Below are 20,083 nucleotides of genomic sequence, written 5' to 3'. Positions count from 1 at the left end.
AATAAAGAATCAAAGTCTTCTTTTTGTATCAGATTGGGATTTACCTGTCTATCATTTAAAAAGAGCAAAATTAAAGTCAGCATATACAACAGAAGAAATATTTATGTGGGTTATCAAAAAAGACTTTTTTTTTAATAATGATGTAGGTGAATTGGGTTATATAATCAAAAACTTTTTGTTTTAGATGATAAGTTACCTCTTCTTTTTTTTTCGTAGCTTCTCCCTGTCTTGTTATCTGAATTATGTGGGCATTTCAAATTCATGAAAGTGTCTCACTCGAGCCAGTGAGTCTGCAGTAGGTGCTGATTCAGCAAAATTTGATCTAATCGCTAGCAGCAGAGTGTGGTAATCCATTACGTCTAAAATTCCTGTGAGGAAACAAATTCCCAAAAGACCTGAAAAATGATATTTTGTCTGCATAATTTAAGTGTTTTCATCTCTCAGTATTAATAATGCAAATAATGTACCAGCACATTTGATGGCCTTTATTTTAAAAGACCTAGCATATTAGGTCTAAAAAGCCCAAATATGACAGAGTTTGACTTAAGTGGAGGACTGTCTGTAAGGGCACAAATTAGATGACTGCAAGTTACAAAATTGATGCCTAAACAGTTTGCTTAGTCTTGTAAATTTGGATTTCTCTGTCTATCAGCAAATGTAATTATGAGTAATGGATAATTGTAGGATGTTTATTAGAGAAAATGTGAAAAATGTGGTGCTATTAACAGATGAAGGCATAACAATAAACTGTATAACCACAATAATACCATAGAAACACCATAGGAACTAATTGACGTCAATGCTAATGATTGCAACGCAAGGTAGGTAAGTAACCTATAAAAAGTGGAATTAAGGGGTTGGACATCTAAATATGAGTGGAGAAAGTACCTATGAATATGCATAAAAACACAAGGGGCTGTTAAGATAAGACAACATAGAAAGTCCTGTGGCAGCATCCTGCTCAGAGAAGGAATTTGGCGTGGTAACTAACTGTCTCTTGTGCCTTCCGGTGAGCTTATGTGAGCTAGCACAGGTTAAAAGAAAAAAAAATGCTTTTTGCTTTTCTGTTTTCTTTGACTGATTATAATTGTCTTTGCTTGGATTTCCACGGATGTTATTATCAGTGCCAATTAGTTGTTTCTCTGGTGTAGTAGGGGTTGCGCTCCGCGACCTCGCAAGCGGCTCGAGCCGGGACAAAGCAGCGAGTGCTGAATTCCGGGGAGCTGCTCCCGCGCTATCGCCAGTGCCGGCTGCGGGTTGAGTGAGCTGCAGGTCCTGGTGAGAAAGGAAGGTTTGGGGAAAAGGAGGACAAGTGTTGGGGACAGGAACTCTGAAAATAGAACTTGTAGAGGATGATGCTTCCCTAGTCCTCAGAGAAATTGGAAAGAGCTGTGCATGTGCTTTACGAAGCGGTGATTGACTCCGGATGCTCACGAACCACCCGTCTGCACCCAACAGTCGGTCTCAACCGCAGCTCCAGGTACGGATTTAGGTAGTCCTGGAGGAGTGGAAGGGTCGGACAATAGGTGTTCCTACGTAATATCGAATAAGACTTAGTGTTAGCTTTGCCTTTCAAAGTAGAGACTAAGAGACAGTTTAGTGTAGGCACTTCTTTACTGCGTGGTTTCTGACATTCCCATTGCTTTGAAAGCAGAGTAAAATTTTGTTCCCATTTTGAGTAAGTGCTTTAACTACGCCATACTTTTTACCATTGTTTTGGCTAGTCTAATTTTGAATATTTTAAGTCGTAAGGTTTCTGCTATTTCTTCTAAAATGCAGTTTTGTGATTAATGATGTCAGAACATTTCCTGCAATCCAAAATAATAATAGTCTAGATAAGAATCATTTTGCTACTTTGCATGCTTTAGATACAAATTTATTTTTAGAAACTTCTTTTTAATTAGAATGCTAACATTTAAAAGAAAAGATCACTCATACATTTGACAAAATCCAGTACACCAATAATTGTTCTTGTGGGCATATAATATTTAAGAAGTGATTATATAAACTAGATTATTAAATTTATAAGAAATTCACATACTGATACAACTATAGCTTTAAATTATTTCATGCAAATTTTGAAATTGATAGCACTTATAAAGTAGAACTGTGTATGATAGAGCTTGTTAGAATAATGTACCACAAGTTTTATGATTGGCATTGTATTGCATACTTAGTTAATTGATTTCTCTACTTTTTATGTCTCACATTTCTGTGTTATTTTAAACAAGATAAATGTAGTGGACATACTTATATAGAAGAGAAGATTTCCTAACAGTAATAAAAAACCAAAATACTCTCCATTGTAGCACAAAGTTTTAGGGATTTGTTAAGTGTGAATGTGATCTACTACAGTGGAGATGAAAGGGGTGGGTGAGAAAGTTGCCAAATAATATTTCTATTGCAAACCACGCATTTTGTCTGCAAATGTATCTTCTAGATTCCTCTGTTTCGGTGAGTTTTGCGTAAGAATTATGAAGAATTTAGAAAAACATATTATAAATTGTACTATTGGTTCTTTCCTGTCAGATGTGTATAGTCTTTAAAAAGATCAGGTTATTTTTGTCACTTACCTTTGCCTGGTGAATGTACAAAATCATACAAAAAGACTTTTGTATTACTGGCTTTAAATGGAGAAAATACTGTCATCCTGACCAGTTCTCTCATGGTATAGCGTCTTTGTCTGCAGAGTAATACTGAGTTTTTCTCTGGTAAACTCTGTGAATCTGATTCTTGTATTCTCTTATTATTAGACTGGTCTGTATCAGTCTAATAGTGTAAAGGGGCGTTAGTGTAAAAGCGAATCAATTCTTAAGTGCTTATATGTACATAATCATTCTCTGGGCTTAGTTTTAGTCGCCTTTTTGTGCTCCCCCAAAGCTTTTTGCACTGTATCATGGACGATACAAGAAAAGTTGAAATGAATGTGTTTTATTGTCTTTCTCCAGCAAGCCAGGCATATGTAACTTGACTCTAGAGGTTGAACTTTCTTTTTAAACTGTTTAAACACTTTTATCTTAAATATGATATTAATACAAATAAAGCTATATTGGAGAGGAGTGTTCATATTCTAGCACAAGAAAAAAAGTACAAACAATGTCATAGTGAACAGATAAATCAGTTTGAATATCTTGAATAAATATTTGAGTGATGAGAACTGAAGAAAGCAAATGTTAAAAGACAAAAATCTACTCGACAGACCTGCTGTGTTTTTGGATATATCTTCATGAAACAATAATATGCCATGTCGAGAATGAATAATACCATTATGTTTCCATGAATTTGAGAAAACCACATTACTCTTGAACCAGGAAGTCAAGACAAGGAGAAGCACATTCTTGTTCAGTGATATGAGGTGGAAGCTGAAGTGAGGTATTGGCTGGGGGAGCAGATAGGCTTTATTTAAGCACACAGACCAGAAATAAGAGGACCTGAAGTGCAGATTTATGACTAGTTGATTGAGCATCTGGGCTAAGATTTTCAAAGTGTCTGTGCAGTGTCAGTAGCTGTTCTTACTGAAATTCAGTTGTATTTATTTGGAAGTGGAATTCAAAGAGATGGGCACTCTTACACGGTTTTTCTGATGTAGGCATCTGTTTCTTTTTTTTGGCAATGTCATATACACCTTGGAGCCTTAGTTTTACTGATTTCCAAGTCGGTAAATTAATGTTTCACTGAACAGAGAAATGCCTGCACACCTTTAAAATGACCAGTTTAATACTTCAAATCTTGTAAATATTGTTTAGAAACATTATTGTAGTTTTAAGTTTATATCATTTTATTTTGATGAAGAATCTTCCTAAGTAACTCATTTAAGAGCTCTGTTTCTATTTTCCTGCCACAGTTTACTAACTTTTGTACAATAGCAGTCATTTCTTACTTTTGCAATGTATTTTCCATCAGTGCAGAGAAAAGAATAGAGCCAGGAGCTAATATCATCCAGATTTTGATGGAAGGGTAATTTTGTTGATGGCAAAATTTCAATCAATGTATATGGACTTAACCAGTTTGATTTTTGAATATACATATATATCTTTATGCTAGGTACTTGTATGTGTATACAGAAAAAGGACCATATTCATTTGTAATATGCTGTGTGGTGATTTTTAGCCTTTGAAGAAATGCATTTTTCTTTTTGGTTTAACATTGCTCATGTTGCTTGCTTTTTCTCTTTGTTATTGTAAGAAATTTTCACCACTTTCATTCTGTGAACTCGTTGAGACGTTTGTATAAAAATTACTAGTGAGTTAATCTATCTCTTTATTTCTTTTTTCCAAAATAGTTGAACATCAGTAGCTATAGTCCCTTTTACTACTTTTCCTTTCATAAAAGCTCTTTGTTGTTTTACTTGTAAAAATATTGTGGAATCTATCCACAATATTAACATTGTAGTGCTCACATTGTTACTTCTTCTAGTTCCTCATTTAGAAAGAAATAGTAGTTTGGCATTATTAAAATTTTCATGAACACTAGTGGAAACCGGTTGACTGTCTAAATATTTCCCCTTTCTTTCCCCTCTATTCCCTGATATATTAGAACAAAAACAAATCTGTGTTTCTGAAAGAAGTGTCCCATAACCATTTTATTTGTTATAGCAGGAGGTCATTTCAGTTGTTTCTAATTATTATACGTATATTCATGTTTTAGTGATATTCCACGGATTCCTGAGAGTTCTCATCCCCCACTAGAGTCTAGTGAGTACGCACTAATTAAGGTCTTTTATCAAGTATAATCATTTCAACTACAAATTTTCTGAAAGCTAAGTGCTGGGAAACTTTGAAAGATCCTAGGATTTTATATGAAAAAATTCAATGTATTTTCTGTTTATGTGTGAAATTTGAAGCAATATTCTTTTGATTAAAAGCTATACTGATTTCAAATGTTGGCAGGATTTTATTGTTTGCTTTTGTATCGCATGCTGTTAGGGCCATACAGGTGTATACTTTTTGCATTTCAAGACTGTCTACTGGTAAATCTATGCCCCGAAACAGTTATTCACTGTGTGAGAGCCCTGCAGGGCCACTGAATGCTGTTGCAGTGCTGCACCTTACCGTAATGAGCTTGTCCACGCTAGTGAGGGCTCTGCTGCACTGGCTGAGAACTAGACTACTTTGGCAGGAATACCCTCCACGCCAGTCATGTGTCTTGCTCCTCCACATTGCTACATCTCTACTCCTTGGGAATGGAAATTACATTCCAGAGGCTACTGGAAGTATAAACTGCACAATAAATATGGACTTATTCATCAAAGATTTCACATGCATAATTCTGTCTGTGGAGAATGTTTTGGTTAAAACATATTGTTTGATGTGTCAGTGTTATATGAGAAGCACCTTTCCAATATGTTATTTAGAGCAGAATAGAAAATGACAGGTTTAATCTGGGATAAGGGGGCCAGCCAGTCTTTTCTATCAGCTTACCTACACCAGTTTAACATTCTACTTATCTAGAGTCCTACTGTTTATGCAAGCTTTATTCAATTCAAAGAAAAGACAATTCATAAATTATCCAAATTGACTTCAAAATTTCAGATGGAAAGTTCATGAGTTTCTCATGTGTTTTTTAGGTTCAAGTTCTTTTGAATCGCAGAAGATGGAAAGGCCTTCTATTTCTGTTATATCTCCAACCAGCCCTGGAGCTCTAAGGGATGCACCGCAGGTTTTACCAGGGCAGCTTTCTGTAAGCATATTTTGTTTTTCTTGAGTTAATAATGCAAATGTAGTAGACTGATTCAAGCATTAGTCCAGGGGCTGTCCACATTCTCTGATAAGGTCCAACAGGTTTCAAATGTTTTTGAAACACATTCACAAACCATTACTGTAATCATACTGGAGATAAAGTTGTTGTCATATGACTTTCATTTATGAAGAGCCCATGAAAGTGCCTTGTAGCTTGTTGTCGTTGTACCCTCTACATTGCAAACAGTAACTATTTTGTGCATGTCCAGTAATCTGCAGATAACAGGCTTAGTACCACTTAATCTTCTTTATGGGATCATTTGAAGAGCTGTGTTCTTGTAAATGTTATACTCTTCAGTCAGTAATGCATTTTAATTTAGATAAACAGTGCATCATGGAGTTCTCTGTAATGCTAATTGAAGCCGTGCTTATTAAAGATATTGTGAGCCTTTGATTTGTAAATACTTAAGAGTCTCTAAAAGACTGAAATCACTTAGCAATTATGTTAATTTCTGAGGATGTAGCTTATATTAATTTCTGAGTATGTCATGATGCTACGATTCTTTTAAGAAATAATTTAGCTGTATAATATACTTTTTATAAGGAGGTTTGCAAGATGACAAATCAGGGTAGATGGTTTCAGCCATGCCTCAACCTTTGCTGCAGTTTGGGATTCCCATTTGAAATGTAACTTTTATGGTACAGAGCTAAGACATATACTCACTTCCTTGGACTCGCAAATAAATGATTTTGCAGGGAGTACAGTAAACAGTGTAAGTACAGTGGGGCACCACCATTTTACTCAGCTTTGGTAGATACAAAAGTCTTTGGTATAATAGCAAATCTTTGCTATCTAGCTTAACAAAATAATATTGATTTGAAGTAAGATATATTTTGTTGTCTCTTGAGAAAATACTTATTTTTAGGTTCTAGTTAATGTGATGCAGTATGAACATTCATTTTTTTTCTCATTTTGATTAATATTTTCTGGTAACTTGATTCTTATAGGTGAAACTGTGGTATGACAAAGTTGGACATCAGTTAATAGTAAATGTTCTGCAAGCAACAGATTTGCCACCAAGAGTAGATGGACGACCTAGGAATCCCTATGTAAAAATGTATTTTCTTCCAGATAGAAGGTAGTTTTTCAGTTTAGAAATCTATTTTATATTTGACCATTGTAAATTATTGAATCAAGTGTAAAATTAATGCTTACAAATTAAAGAATTCCTTTATATAATTTGTTAAAGTTAGATTAAATGCAGGAAAAACTGCACACAAGGTCTACAATCCATTATCAGATTAACTCTGTGGATATTTGGATGGACGTGAGCTACTGTAGAAAAAATACTTTTCTCTTTTAGGCATTATCAGATCAGAAAGAATGAAAACAGTAAGTGATAGTAAGTAGATGGCATTTTGTGATTTATTTCTACATGTATTTTACAAGAAATATTTATGTTTCAGCGATAAAAGTAAAAGGAGGACCAAAACAGTAAAGAAAAGTCTAGAACCAAAATGGAACCAAACTTTTCTCTACTCACACGTGCATCGTAGAGATTTTAGAGAACGAATGCTTGAAATAACTGTATGGGATCAGCCAAGAGTACAAGAAGAAGAAAGTGAATTTCTTGGAGAGGTGACATATAGAATTGCATTTCTCATTAGTTCATAATTTATTTATTTTGAATACATACATACATATATACATATATGTATGTATGTATTTTATATATGTGTTTCTGTTATGTGGGCATGCTACTTAATTTTATCATTCCTTAAAAGTAAAATTAAACCTTATAATTTTTCTGCTAGATTCTTATAGAGCTGGAGACAGCACTTTTAGATGATGAACCACATTGGTATAAACTACAGACACATGATGAATCTTCACTACCTCTGCCTCAACCATCACCCTTCATGCCAAGAAGACATGTCCATGGCGGAGAAAGTTCTAGCAAAAAATTACAAAGTATGTCCAAATTCCATTCATCTTTTAAAATTTTAAATTAGAATTTTCATGTACAAGGTAAAAATATTATTTCAAAGTCTTTTGACATGACAATAATGTCACAATGGCACAAAAGAGATGTGAAATTGTGACATTAGGACATGTCGATGTAGAGCTTCTATGTATGTGAAACCTGTTGAAATTGTTTTGGTTTTCACTAGCAAAAGAGAATTGTTAGAACATTTATTTGCATAACTCTCCTCTTAAATACAAGATGAGGTTCATCATTACCAGATTCTTTGGTAGTAATTAAAAGTTTTTGTTTTAAAAGAGAAAAGTGTGAAGGACTTGTGAGATCTAAAACCAGTTTGCAGTATGTAGTAGTTCCATCTCCAATATACTTATGGATGAGAAGCATGCTTTTGCAGTAAAGAGAAGTTCTGTATGTGTTTTGGCAGGTATGGTTGTTTTTGAAAAGAGCTATTTTTTCAGGAATCTGATAGCACGTTTGTATAATGCTTATTAAAGTAATGAATATTTTGAAATATTTGAATATTTTAGCTTCTCTATTCATTTAACTTAAAGTAATTTAGAAATAAATAGGTCATAGAGGATTGTTTTTTAAGTATGATCCAGAGCTATTTTTCTGATTTTTCTTCAATATAAGTGTCATTAATTCCAGCCAATGCATAGCAAATAGAGGCACATTCAAGAATAGATTTTAGAAATGTGATATGGTTATAATGACCGCATAAGAATACATAGAGATAGCAAATGAGAGCTTAGTTTTTGTGAGATTTCTGAACTTTCCTAAAAGCTCTGTCCTCTTCCCCTTTCTCACTATATTGCACCACATCTCCTTTCCAGTTCAGCAGGCTGGTTCAGCTTACTCAGCTCACTGAAAAAGTGTTCATTTTTCTGTATATTGAGTTAGCATTTTGCTGGTTTAGTGAGCTGAGCTGACCTAGTAGAAGATTAGTGAGGAAGGAGGGGAAGGAGAAGGGGAGAAGAGGCTGCAGCAGCAGTATTAAGCTGTTGAGTTGGCTCAGCTGTCTCCTGAAACATCACTGCAAATCAAGGCAGTTTAGTTCTCCTCCTGTATTGTTTACAGTTTAGATTATCTTTTGAATTTTAGCAATACTTTAAAAGAATATATTTTTACATTTTACAATATGCCCAGATGTTCAGGTATTTGTTTACCTTACTGTTGTGCAGGATCTCGGCCAATCAGTGATAGTGACATCTCAGATTATGATGTTGATGATGGTATTGGAGTTGTTCCTCCAGGTGCGTGGGTGAACAGCATGGTCCTGCTTTCTTCTTCTTTTTTGCTTGTTTGTTTTTTCATTATGACATTTCAAATTGTTAAGGATACTAATTTTGGAAAGTGCCTTGTGGAGAAAGTAGCTTTACTGTTTATTCCATGGTACTTGTCCTTTTAAATTATAGAGAATTAAAAGGTTCTAGTATTCTTTCATTGATATTTCTTTTACATACCATTCTTCATATGTGAATCATTAGATGGTTCAAAATTGTTTAAGTTGCTCCATAATGTTCTAAGCATTATTAAAATTTAGATATTTAACTCCAACTTTAAAATAAGAATAAAGATTTCAGTGTTTGTTGCAAGCATTTTTTTATTTTGCTTTTTGCTTGAAATTTAGATATAATGCAGTCTTCCATGGACTATATTGAAAATGCATGGCTGTAGAGTAAGATGCATGTAGCATGGCTATATCTTTTAGAGTTTTCATGAGCTTCATGAACTGCCATTACCCTAAATGTTCATAAGTGCATATTTGTGGAGACTATGATTTTAACTTTTAGTATGGCACCCTTTACAGACACTAAATTTTGAGGATCATTTTTGATGCCAGATATTTCTATTTCGTTAGACTTTGCCACAGATCAGATTAATGTCTCCCAATTGTCCCAAACTCACTGGAAATTCATTATTCCATTACTAAATCCATTATTAAATTACATTATTCCATATACTAAATCAGTTTTTCTGTGAATTTTCCTGATGAGAATTATTCAGTTAAATTTTGGTGGCATTTAGAAAGTTCTCGGTTTTATTGATCAGTGTTTAAAATAACCTGATGACTTTTTATTCATTATATATTGATTTAAAAAAATAGTTATTTTATTATGGCAGTATTATTTTGATATTTAGTGAGCCAAATTCCCCTTCCTTTTATGTGATTTCATTCTTACCTTGCTTTAATACATTTGCACCTGAGTAACTAAGAGGGGAATTAATTCCATTCTCTCCAGTAACAATAGCTGGCTTAATGGGTAGTTAATCCTGAAAATTTTCCATCAGCTGAGAGGGAACATTTCAAATGAAAACAAATCGTATATTTCCATTTACTTTTTCCTGTTTATTATTTTGCTTTTCTAGTTGGTAATATAGATATTGGTATATCCATGTAGGCTTACTTATCTGGAAGATTTCAGTATGCCATATTAAGAACAGAGGCGTTTCTCAGCTGCCAGTTCCTCAAGACATCCATTTCCCGTTTGAAATAAACCATTTTCCATCTGACAAAGGAAATATTCAAAATTAAAATGACTACTGAATACATTCGATTATATTCATTATTATACATATCAAGTAACTATGATTATTATGGAAATTTCTTAGGATTGTGCATGCTCAAGTATGTCTTTGATTTCATCTGTCACAAAAGAATTTATAATGTAAGAGTCTCTAAACAGAAATAAGAAGGGCCTGCTGAGGAAACTTTTTTTTCTAAAGTCACCTTAGTCAGAGGCATTCTGGCAGCTGATCTGACAAAATACAAATGTGTATTTTTGGAGCTTAATGGGTACATTTTTTGTCAGATGTGGGTGGAGTCCATCTGTTTGTGATTCCTATGAGATAAGTGGATACACTTACAAGTACGTGCCTTCTTTATCTGCGCAGCCTGAATCCCTATAATGAGGTGGACTTTAGACACTGTGGGCAAAGAAAATTTCGGTCATAAATCACTGATGTGTGACAAACTAGAAAGCATAGGAAAATGTATTTTGCAGCTAGAGCTGGAAAACATTGCTGGTCCCATTGTCTGCTGCATTGCGCAAGACTCAGGCACAGATTCACAAACGTGCATGGGCACCAAGATCAGATTTGTGTTTCTGCCTTTCTATCCAACATCTTTCCTTAGTTACCACATTGCTAAATCTTTTAAGACTGTGACCTGCTAGCTTTATTTGCACAAAGTGGTACTCTTAGTATTTTCTCCACCAAACAGTCTTTTCTGTTACAACTAAGTTGTATGGAGGTTCCTTGTGCTGCAGGATCTAAACTTCTCCTCCTCCCCATCCCTCTGAAAGTCACGGACATCACCAGAGTGCACTGCTGCTCTCAGGTCCAGATTTCCCATGCGTCATCAGGGAGCGGTGCACAGCCACGTCCCTCCGTAACGTCGGATCTCAGCGCAGCCCGCATGCACACTTGGACCATTTTGGCGGAGTCTCTGTTGACTTCAACTAGAATAGGTCTAGGATTAAGATATTCCTTCTCATCAGAAATAAGAATATCAAAATTCAGTTCCCAGTATATAATCAAAAATATAAAGCATTTTTTTTAAAAAGCCCCCCTCCTTTCTTTACTGTTTATTTGCTTACATTACCAATCTTGCTGCTTGTATACGATAAGAAGCTCTACCTTTATCAAAGGTATGTTCTTACAGTTAGACTATTTTAAGAGAAGAATAGATTTTCAGAACAGACTGTTTTTTGCCTTCTTAATATCTCAAAATTTTCACAGAGATTATTTTCTAAAGAAACAAATGTATAACTGCAAAGTGTACAAATGCAAAAGCTGAGCTTCATCATCACTGTAAGTGCACAAGTAATGATGAAAATTTTGTGGTTAATTTCACATATTTATTGGAAATTCTTAACTATAATTTCAAATTTGATACCAATCACTAAAGCAAATGCAGCATTAGCATTTAGTAGTATTAGGGAGGACTGTTTTCATGGAGCTTTCAGCAGCTGCAAAGAATCGCTGTTTGTAGACAGAAGCAAAGACAGCTGCATAAAAAATAATGGCAGTTTTACAGAATATTTTTAAAAAAATATTTTTCTTCTGTCCTATCACACATACATTCTTTATATTTATATAATTCTACTGCCCACATTTATCATCTTGTATATTGCAATAATATATAAAATATATAATTGTATAAATGATTGTATTGTACTTACCTTCCTCCTGTAGCAGCAGGGTGACAGTAATGCCTTGTCATTTTCTGTATTGTCCATTTTTGAGAAATAACAGAGACTTTATCAGAGCATTTGCTAGAACTGTTTTCATCCTCCATGCAGCTTCCATTCCATATCACACCTGAGAGTTTCCCATGAGCAACTGAGAAACTTCTGCATAAACTGCCATAAGCTTTATTGCTGCTATCACGCTGGCCATGCAAAAAATTCTCTGCTCACCCTGGAGAGCCTTTTTATTTGAGTATATTAGGAAATGTTACTGTTCTGTCACTGTGAGTCACTGTAGAAGTATGGATACAATTTGACCAAATGACAATACTTCAACTAATATTTAAACTGAAAGATGTTTGCTATTGCTCTCTGTTCTGTAAGTCTTGTGTACACAGGATGCACAGATGTCCGATATTGTCTCCCAGACAACTTAACTATGAAAAATACATAGCAAAAAATTATCTTTGGATACCAGATGTATGGGTGTATAGGTTTACTCTCAGTATAGTTCTTTAGATGGATTAGAGATATTCTATAATTATACTTTAAAATGAAATTTATATTCAAAAAACCTAAAATGTATTTTGTTGCTTAAATCTTGGAAAGACGTTTTAGATTGTTTTGATTTTGGTTTTCAAATAAGTGTAAACTAGTGTTCTTTTTGATCAAAGAGATGGGATTTTCTCTCAAGCAAGCTTGTTCAGAAAATGAAGTATCTTTTAGCAGATATAGCTCAGATTTAGTCATCCTGGGAGAGAGAACACTTCCAGTTCCTGTCTGCTGTAGTCTTTTGTCTTCTTCTAACAAAAAAACAGGTCCATCTTCAGCAGCAACCTTAGTGTTCAAGATGAGAGAATATCCATTGCAATCTTTCTGAGGGAAACCCAATCTTCCCTCAAAATTTGTACCCAGTCCTTGTCCTGATGTCAGCAAGAGCTTCCTATTTTTTTCTAATTTTACTCTTTTTCAGGAGAGAAGAATATTTCAGCATCACAGTACATCAAAACCTGTGAAACATTGGTGTCCTTTATTTTGCTAGTCCCCTGTGTAGATACTTCAATGCATGCCATCAACTTTCACAGGCCTGTCTTGCACTCAGCACTCACTAGCCTTTGCTACTAAAAACACCCATGTGGCAAGCATTTGCTGAGTATATAGCTATGGGTGAGCTCTCTGAGAAGGGCATTTTTGTCCATCCCTCTTCTGTTTTTCAGATAACACCAGCCCCCCCCAAGCTTGGGTAGTGTCACTTATTTAACTATGAAAGCACATTCATTATTTCTGATGTCAAAAGCAGTGTAGTCTGAGAACAGTATACATGTGCACACAGCATAACGGTAACTGATGTTGTTTGTTTCTGAGCTATGTGATATGTTTTTTTATTAAGAGCAGTTTTCTCTGGGCCCGATTCAACCCTCAATGTTCCATCAAAAGTCATAATGCTTCCTGGTTCCCTGATTTTTTGACCTCCCCCTCCCCCTGATTCAACAAATGGAAGAAAAAAGGTATGTCCCATGCTCTCACACCAACCCTGGCTAGTACCAAGTATAAGAAGCAAGAATTAGACAAAATGATAGCTGCGTTTGCAAAGGCCTGTCTGCACATGCTTTCTAGTTCTGATGGTTACCAAAAAGTCCATAGTAAAACTGTCTAGTCATCCTTTTCGTCAGCACTGTCTACATCCCACCTGTCTTTTTTATCTCATACTTGTAACGATAAATGCTAGGAAGAAATTATTGAAGCCGATCTATTTTTTAGAGACTAAAGTTGCTGGAAAATTGGCATAAGACTGGAGGCTGGTGTAGGACACTGCAACACCTAAATGCTTTTCAGTTATATTTGGATAATTTTCACCTTTGCTCAGTACTGGAAAAGATAACCATAGTTCTTCAGCCTGTGATTTTGTAAGTTATATAATCAGAGAAAACAGTCTTAGAGTTCCTAGCATTATGAAATGCATAATTTAATACGTCTCCTTTCTCATTTATATATTATTTAGATGAGTCTGTTCTGTGGTGGAATATGTTCTGATCCTAGGATTACTTACCACTTTTTAAAAATATCTTCCTTCAGGTTTAGTGTTAAGATAATGCGTTCAGATAGGTTAGATGTTTATTAGAATAGATCAGTAAACTGATGCCTAGTTTGGGGAAAAAAAAAGCCTGGATGCCTCTGATGTTTATGATCAGGCTTCAGACTTGCAGTGAAATGGGTTATTGAGTTTCACTGTAAACATGACCGAGCCCAATACTGATTCTGTCCAGTCTATACTTTTAAGATGGCTGTAACAAATTTCTTAAAAGGTCAGAAAAGAACTACAAGAATTATACAAATCGTACAAAATACAGACCAAAAAAAAGCTTGGCTCATCATAGCAAGAGGCTTAAAAAGAGCAACTTACTTAATTTATCTGATTGAAGATAAAGAAATGACTCCATCATGGTCCTTTCCTGCATAGAGAGAAGATTTCTGATACAGGCTGTTTTTTTAGCTGAAGAGAATAAATGTTACAGGGACAGATATAGGAAACTGAAGTTAGACAAATTCAGAGAAGTAGCAAAATGCTTATTTTGGAACCTAAACAATTTGGGAAGTGACAAATTTTCTGCCAGTGAGGATAGGATTCTTGTCAGATGTCAGGAAGTTAGCAATTGAAGTCTGAAAGATGATGGGCACCTGTTTGAAAGCAGTTCATCTTTTGTATGTTCATTATCTAGTTTAGGACGCGATTCAAAATGTGTATCAAGGCAAACAATATGCTAAATGGAAAAGGCACAGGAATATCAACACTGGGTACTATTTCCCAAGCCAGAAAACTAGTTCAGTCTTCTCCCCCACTCTTCTAGTACCTACTGAAAGTCATCTCAGTTTCTTTGCTTCTGTACAGGTAGACATTTAAAGGTAGTGCTAGTAATTTGTCCTCCATGCATGATATGTCAGGATGTTTGATGGCTGAATGACTATTGGAAAGTTATGTGAACATTTAGATTCACAGAACATTCCTGGAAGAACTAACCATTTGAATTTGCAAACCCAGACTTTTATTCTCTAATTTCCTCTTGTTGCCCTCTTATCAGTAGGTTATAGATCTAGTTCTAGAGAAACTAAATCTACAACGCTAACTGTGCCAGAACAGCAAAGAACAACACATCATCGTTCACGATCTGTATCTCCTCACCGTGGCAACGATCAGGGCAGGACCCGTTCACGTTTACCAAATGTGCCATTACAGAGGTAAGCATCATGAAAGATTGAATGTTGATGTTTGAAGTTTGTGTAATATGTCACTGGTTCCTGTTGATTTTTCTTATGTTCAACAATTATCTGTTTTTTTTTTCATGATGCTTTCTTTTTTTTTGTATCTTAAGAATGTAGTATTTGAACCTGAAGCATGCTCTCATTAATCACTCAAGAGCACCCGTGAAACAAAATCTTCATCATAACCTTATAAAAAACTCCTTACTGGTATTTGCCTTGTAATTCATCATTCTTTGTTGCACCATGACAAAAATGTAAGTTCAGAAATGTTTTCAGTCAGTGGCTTAATCTTCTATGAAGGCACTTGAGCATTTTTGTATATCACTAGCAGTTGCACTTTTCAGTTATGCATCCTCAATAGATAGAGGGTTGTGGCTGTACATAAAACAGGCTATGGCACTTACTCCTCTTCCTATAGTCAAAAGAATGAGGCAATTTCTCTTCTTTTGCAAACAGATTTATGTGCTCTTGCTGAAAAAAGTCTGTATCTTTCTCTCTGTAAGTGCAATACACGAAATATTTGATAATCAGCTCCACCATCCCTTAGTCTGACACTTTGTAAAACTAATGCATCTTCGTGCAATGCCAGCTATTACACTGAAGGCAGAATCTACCTGTCAGAAATGAGTAGTTTCTTCTCTTGTTTTGTTCCTTATGGAGAGAGCTTTAAATTCCTGTCAAGGAGCTCAGAGGTGCCTAAGGTTGTACAGAATTCTTCCTCTTCTCTATGACACTTAGCTTGGGATTAATAAAATTTTCGTTTGATTTTGTGTGAAGTATTATCAATTTTTATGTTTTCTCAGTTATTCTTTAAGTATAAGCATTAAAAATACTTTTGCCGAGTCCCTCAGTGCATTGGAATACACACATACTTCTGATAAAGGCAGAAGCGACTGCTCCCTATACTTTAAGCAGGAAATTTTGTCAGGAACCAGATTTGTTTTAAAAAAGTCTTATGTTAACAATTTACTGATTAAAGATTTCCTCCAACTGACTTGTGCTGTAATCCATTAGGGTGTATTTTTTACAGGACAAATGAAATTTTTGTATGTATGTGTGCCTTTCAGGAGTTTAGATGAAATTCATCAGATGAGACGATCACGCTCTCCAACTAGACACCATGATGCCTCCAGAAGTCCAGTTGATTACAGATCCAGAGACATGGATAGTCAGTATTTGTCAGATCAAGAAAGGTACATTGTCAGCCTGAATCTGGGAACAAGTTTAGAAGTGTCTGTGTCGCTTTGCCTAATTTTCAAATGTTCAGTAGAAAACTACGGTCTGATAATAATGGGAAAGGAGAGAGAAATCATCCTAATGGTCAAAAATGATCATGATTAAATTATCTGTGGCTCCTTCATGGTAAAAATTTGCACTAGGCTGGCGGTAATGGCACGTGTCTAGAGTAATGGTTCTTGAGTGTTTGTCCTTGGGTATATTCCATTGTTTGTTTCATGAATGAAAGCCCAGAGGTTTTTGCTAGAAATCCATTAATCTACATACATGCCATAGCTATCCTGGTAGCGACGAAAACACAGACACATGCTTGTCTGTTTTGGTGGTCAACAAAATACCAGGCATGCCTTCCTACTGCTTGGGAGTTGCATGTGCCATAGTTTGTATTCTTACACTAATATGTTTTGGACATCTACATATGCAGTCTTACGACATCTTATATAACATTTTGCTGAATTTGGTACAGTACCCAAGGAGAGTTACAGTGCTCATAATTAGCAAAAATCTGTAGTCTTCGATGCTTAGCATACATGCATTTCTTCCAGGAATACATGCAGTGACTACACTCCTCAAAGAACATTGGTTCTCTAGCAGCAGACATGTTTTCAGTTATATAGAAATATCTTTTAATAAAATGGAAGAACAAAAGAAAATTTCTTTTGAATTTATACCTAGAAAATGTTAAAAAGGTATTTCAGTTCAATACGTGGGAAACATAATGGTGACAGTCATATAGATTATCAATGTATGTGGGGCATTTGTTTACTTACAAAAATATCAAATAGCTATGCTGTAATGGCAGTTTTACCATTCATAAACTATCAGTTGTCCTAGTGAAAACTTTGGATTTTTATACAGTAAGTTAACATTTGTTGTGAGTAAGAATGAAAAATAATTGAGTAAACTGAATACAGAAAATGCTTTCTGTAGTAATGTGAAGACACGTTGAAGAAATAAATCTCTGGAACTCTTTGACCAGTTTTGAAGCAACATAGAAAATGAATAGCAGATGGCTTTTACAGTTAAACTAGTTCAGTTTTGTATATGATCTTGCCTACTTTGTTTTTTAATATGATAACACACATATGGAGATGAATGAGTTATTCAGATCTATTTAAAATTTCTGTGTCTATTTTATAGGCAAGAAGTATGTACAGAATTGTCTGAGTTGGATTGTAGTACTGAATTTACTTTTAGAGGTGAATTGAAATGCTTTTTACCTGTAGTAAAATCAGATTTATAGTTAAGCTAATTCAAGTAATTTCCACTTGTTGCGAATGTTTCATGTTATCATCTGTAAGTAGTAATATATTCAAAGTATTCCTGAAAATATTTGTCGAAGAGTTTGTTTATTGAGCAGACTTGAAGAGGAGGAGACATTAAAAAGCAACTTTTCTCACCAGGAATAAATATAGAGAGCTGTATGTAAAATTATCTTACAGTAATGTCTCAGAATGTATAAATGATATGTGCATGAATTATGCATGGAGAACAGGGCTTGCATTGAGGCTGTCATGGAGATAAGTCATCAGAACAGAGCTCAGCAGCAATGAGCTTTGAATGTGTTAAGAGTGGAGTAAGAAATGATCTTCATTTCTTTTCATTGCTCAGAAAACACTTTTCGGAAGTTAAAGCTCAGATATGAAGAATATACGTGGCTTCTCTGCAGGATCTAAATCCAGCTCCAGTTACCCTCCTTTGCAGTGGTCTCATTTTTCCCATTTTGCTTTTTCTCTTTCTCCCAGATTTCTTCAGTTGTGGAAGCTGTTTAGCTCTTACAGCTTCCACTGCCTGTCTATCAATAAATAAACCCAGCATCGTTGGAAAGGCCTCGTAGGGAAGGCCAAAGCAGTTCTTGTTGAGAAAGATTGTCTTTCACATCCAAGGATTTTTTAAAATCTTTATTCAGTATTACCATCAGTATCATGTATTAGTATCAGCATTGTCTGCTATTCATTTACTGAATCTCTCATATAAACAAATGCCTTCTTGAACATACTTAACATATACTTAGTTAAAAAATGAGAATAGGCCCATAGGATTTTTATGATAGTTCCAGAATAGAAATTGCGGTTGCTGCTTACTTCTGGTCATTTTCTCAGTGATCTGCTATTGGTCCCAAATTAATACTGAATATTCTGAATAATTTGTCATAAAAGTAATTATTATAGCCTCTTACTAAAGCATCTGGTATAATACATTTCCAGGGGAAACTGATTTGTCCACTTCGCCTTTTTTATATATGCTTAAATCATATACATAAAATATAGTATGTATATTTATAGAAAATAATATATATATATCTGCTAGAAAAGCTTTTTACTAGGAAATCTAGCTAAAGCAGTATATCTTTGCTCTGAATTTAGTATCATTATCTTATTCTCAAAGAGATAGCTCTTTCAAGCTTTTCTGTTCTTTTTATTCCTAAATAAAATCTGTTAATCTGAGTACTTAAACATTCCCGTTACAAAACACTTTTTTTTAGAAGAATAATCTTTAATGCAAAATAGTCTTAGTTTATTATGGATACTGTCAGTGCCCTACAGTTGTCAGTTCTTTTGCTTTATTTTTTAACTAGGTGCTTTCATGCTGGATTTTCTATTTTATATCCCTTTCATGGATGTATTTTACATCACCGCTTACCATGGGCCAGTTATAGTAGATACTTTTCAGTTTAGCAAAGATAGAGTGAATATTAACAAAGTATCCTGAGATTTAACTTGGACTTTGTATCCACCATCTTTTAGACTGCTGGGATTTTTATCTTCCTTCTCCCATAGCAGCTAATGTCTCTAATAAGGAAGTAGTCCATGAAACTGCATGTTTTTAGTGCTGATGCTAATTTCCTCAGCCCTTGCAAGAAAATTCTAGGTACCTACAGAAAATGGTAACTTTGTCTTAAAATGAATTATATTTATTTGTAATTTGGAAACTTGAAGATAAATTCTGTTAGTCCTCTGAGAGCTTGAATGGATTTATTATTTTTCACTTTAAGAAAAACAATTCAGTTCACCTTTAATAATTTTGTTGCATCAAAATAAGGCTAGTGGTTCCAGATGCAAACTTAAATCTCACGTGTGACTTACAAGTGATTATTTCAATGTTCCAAGTTTAGAACTTTACATAAATTTTACCTATGCTGCATCAGTTAAGTTGGTCATTTTATAATGTTCTAAGGTCTAAAACACATAGAACAACTGCTCCTTTATATATTTGTATTTTTTCTCTCTGTCGCCATAGTACTTCATATGATTCCCAGCTTTTAAAATAACATGTTTCCATGAAGTTTAGCTTTACTTTCTTATGATAATTAGGAATTTTAGGATTTTGTCTTTGCGGTTGTGCTAAAGTGCATAAAACTATAAGATAAATTCAAATGATATGTCATATCATAGTCATATTTACCATAGACATAAATTATATATTAATTTTACCCATCTTGCTGGCTGTAGCATGTGTTTGGGTCACAGTAAAGTAATATTATAATAGATGGCTGATCTGTGAAACGGAAATAATTAGAAAAAAAAATCTGATAACCGATTAGCAAATTTTCTGTTTCCTTAGATATTGCATTGCGTAATACTGTGAAGAGACTTGAGTCAGAAGTTATGTTTGTCTAAACGTAATATTTTCAGTGAACATATATTTTCCTTTTTCCCCAAAGGGTAACTGCTTACTCTTCGCATTGCAGTTGCTACAACATAAACAAGCTTGCAGTAAATCAGTAACTAGC

The 20,083-nt window shown here is 34.6% G+C and overlaps 1 protein-coding gene across 6 annotated transcripts in view; it reads left to right on the top strand.

Moving 5' to 3' along the window:
- The window catches only part of LOC134137921 (regulating synaptic membrane exocytosis protein 1), a 192,244-nt gene that overhangs the window by 44,953 nt on the left and 127,208 nt on the right, over positions 1-20,083 (top strand). For 4 of the 6 annotated variants that reach the window (XM_062571074.1, XM_062571078.1, XM_062571075.1 and 1 more), the window contains exons 6-13: positions 4,648-4,694; positions 5,567-5,679; positions 6,687-6,817; positions 7,146-7,317; positions 7,494-7,650; positions 8,845-8,916; positions 14,934-15,090; positions 16,182-16,307. In XM_062571074.1, coding sequence (XP_062427058.1) covers positions 4,648-4,694; positions 5,567-5,679; positions 6,687-6,817; positions 7,146-7,317; positions 7,494-7,650; positions 8,845-8,916; positions 14,934-15,090; positions 16,182-16,307 — 975 coding nt within the window. Of the gene's footprint in view, positions 1-4,185; positions 4,243-4,647; positions 4,695-5,566; positions 5,680-6,686; positions 6,818-7,145; positions 7,318-7,493; positions 7,651-8,844; positions 8,917-14,933; positions 15,091-16,181; positions 16,308-20,083 lie in introns of all 6 variants that reach the window. The other 2 variants (XM_062571073.1, XM_062571079.1) reach the window with 2 other exon arrangements.

This window comes from Rhea pennata, chromosome 3 (assembly GCF_028389875.1).
Source record: "Rhea pennata isolate bPtePen1 chromosome 3, bPtePen1.pri, whole genome shotgun sequence".
Lineage (NCBI taxonomy): Eukaryota > Metazoa > Chordata > Aves > Rheiformes > Rheidae > Rhea > Rhea pennata.
Note: the sequence above shows the minus strand (reverse complement) of the source record. Positions and strands in the feature narration are given on the sequence as shown.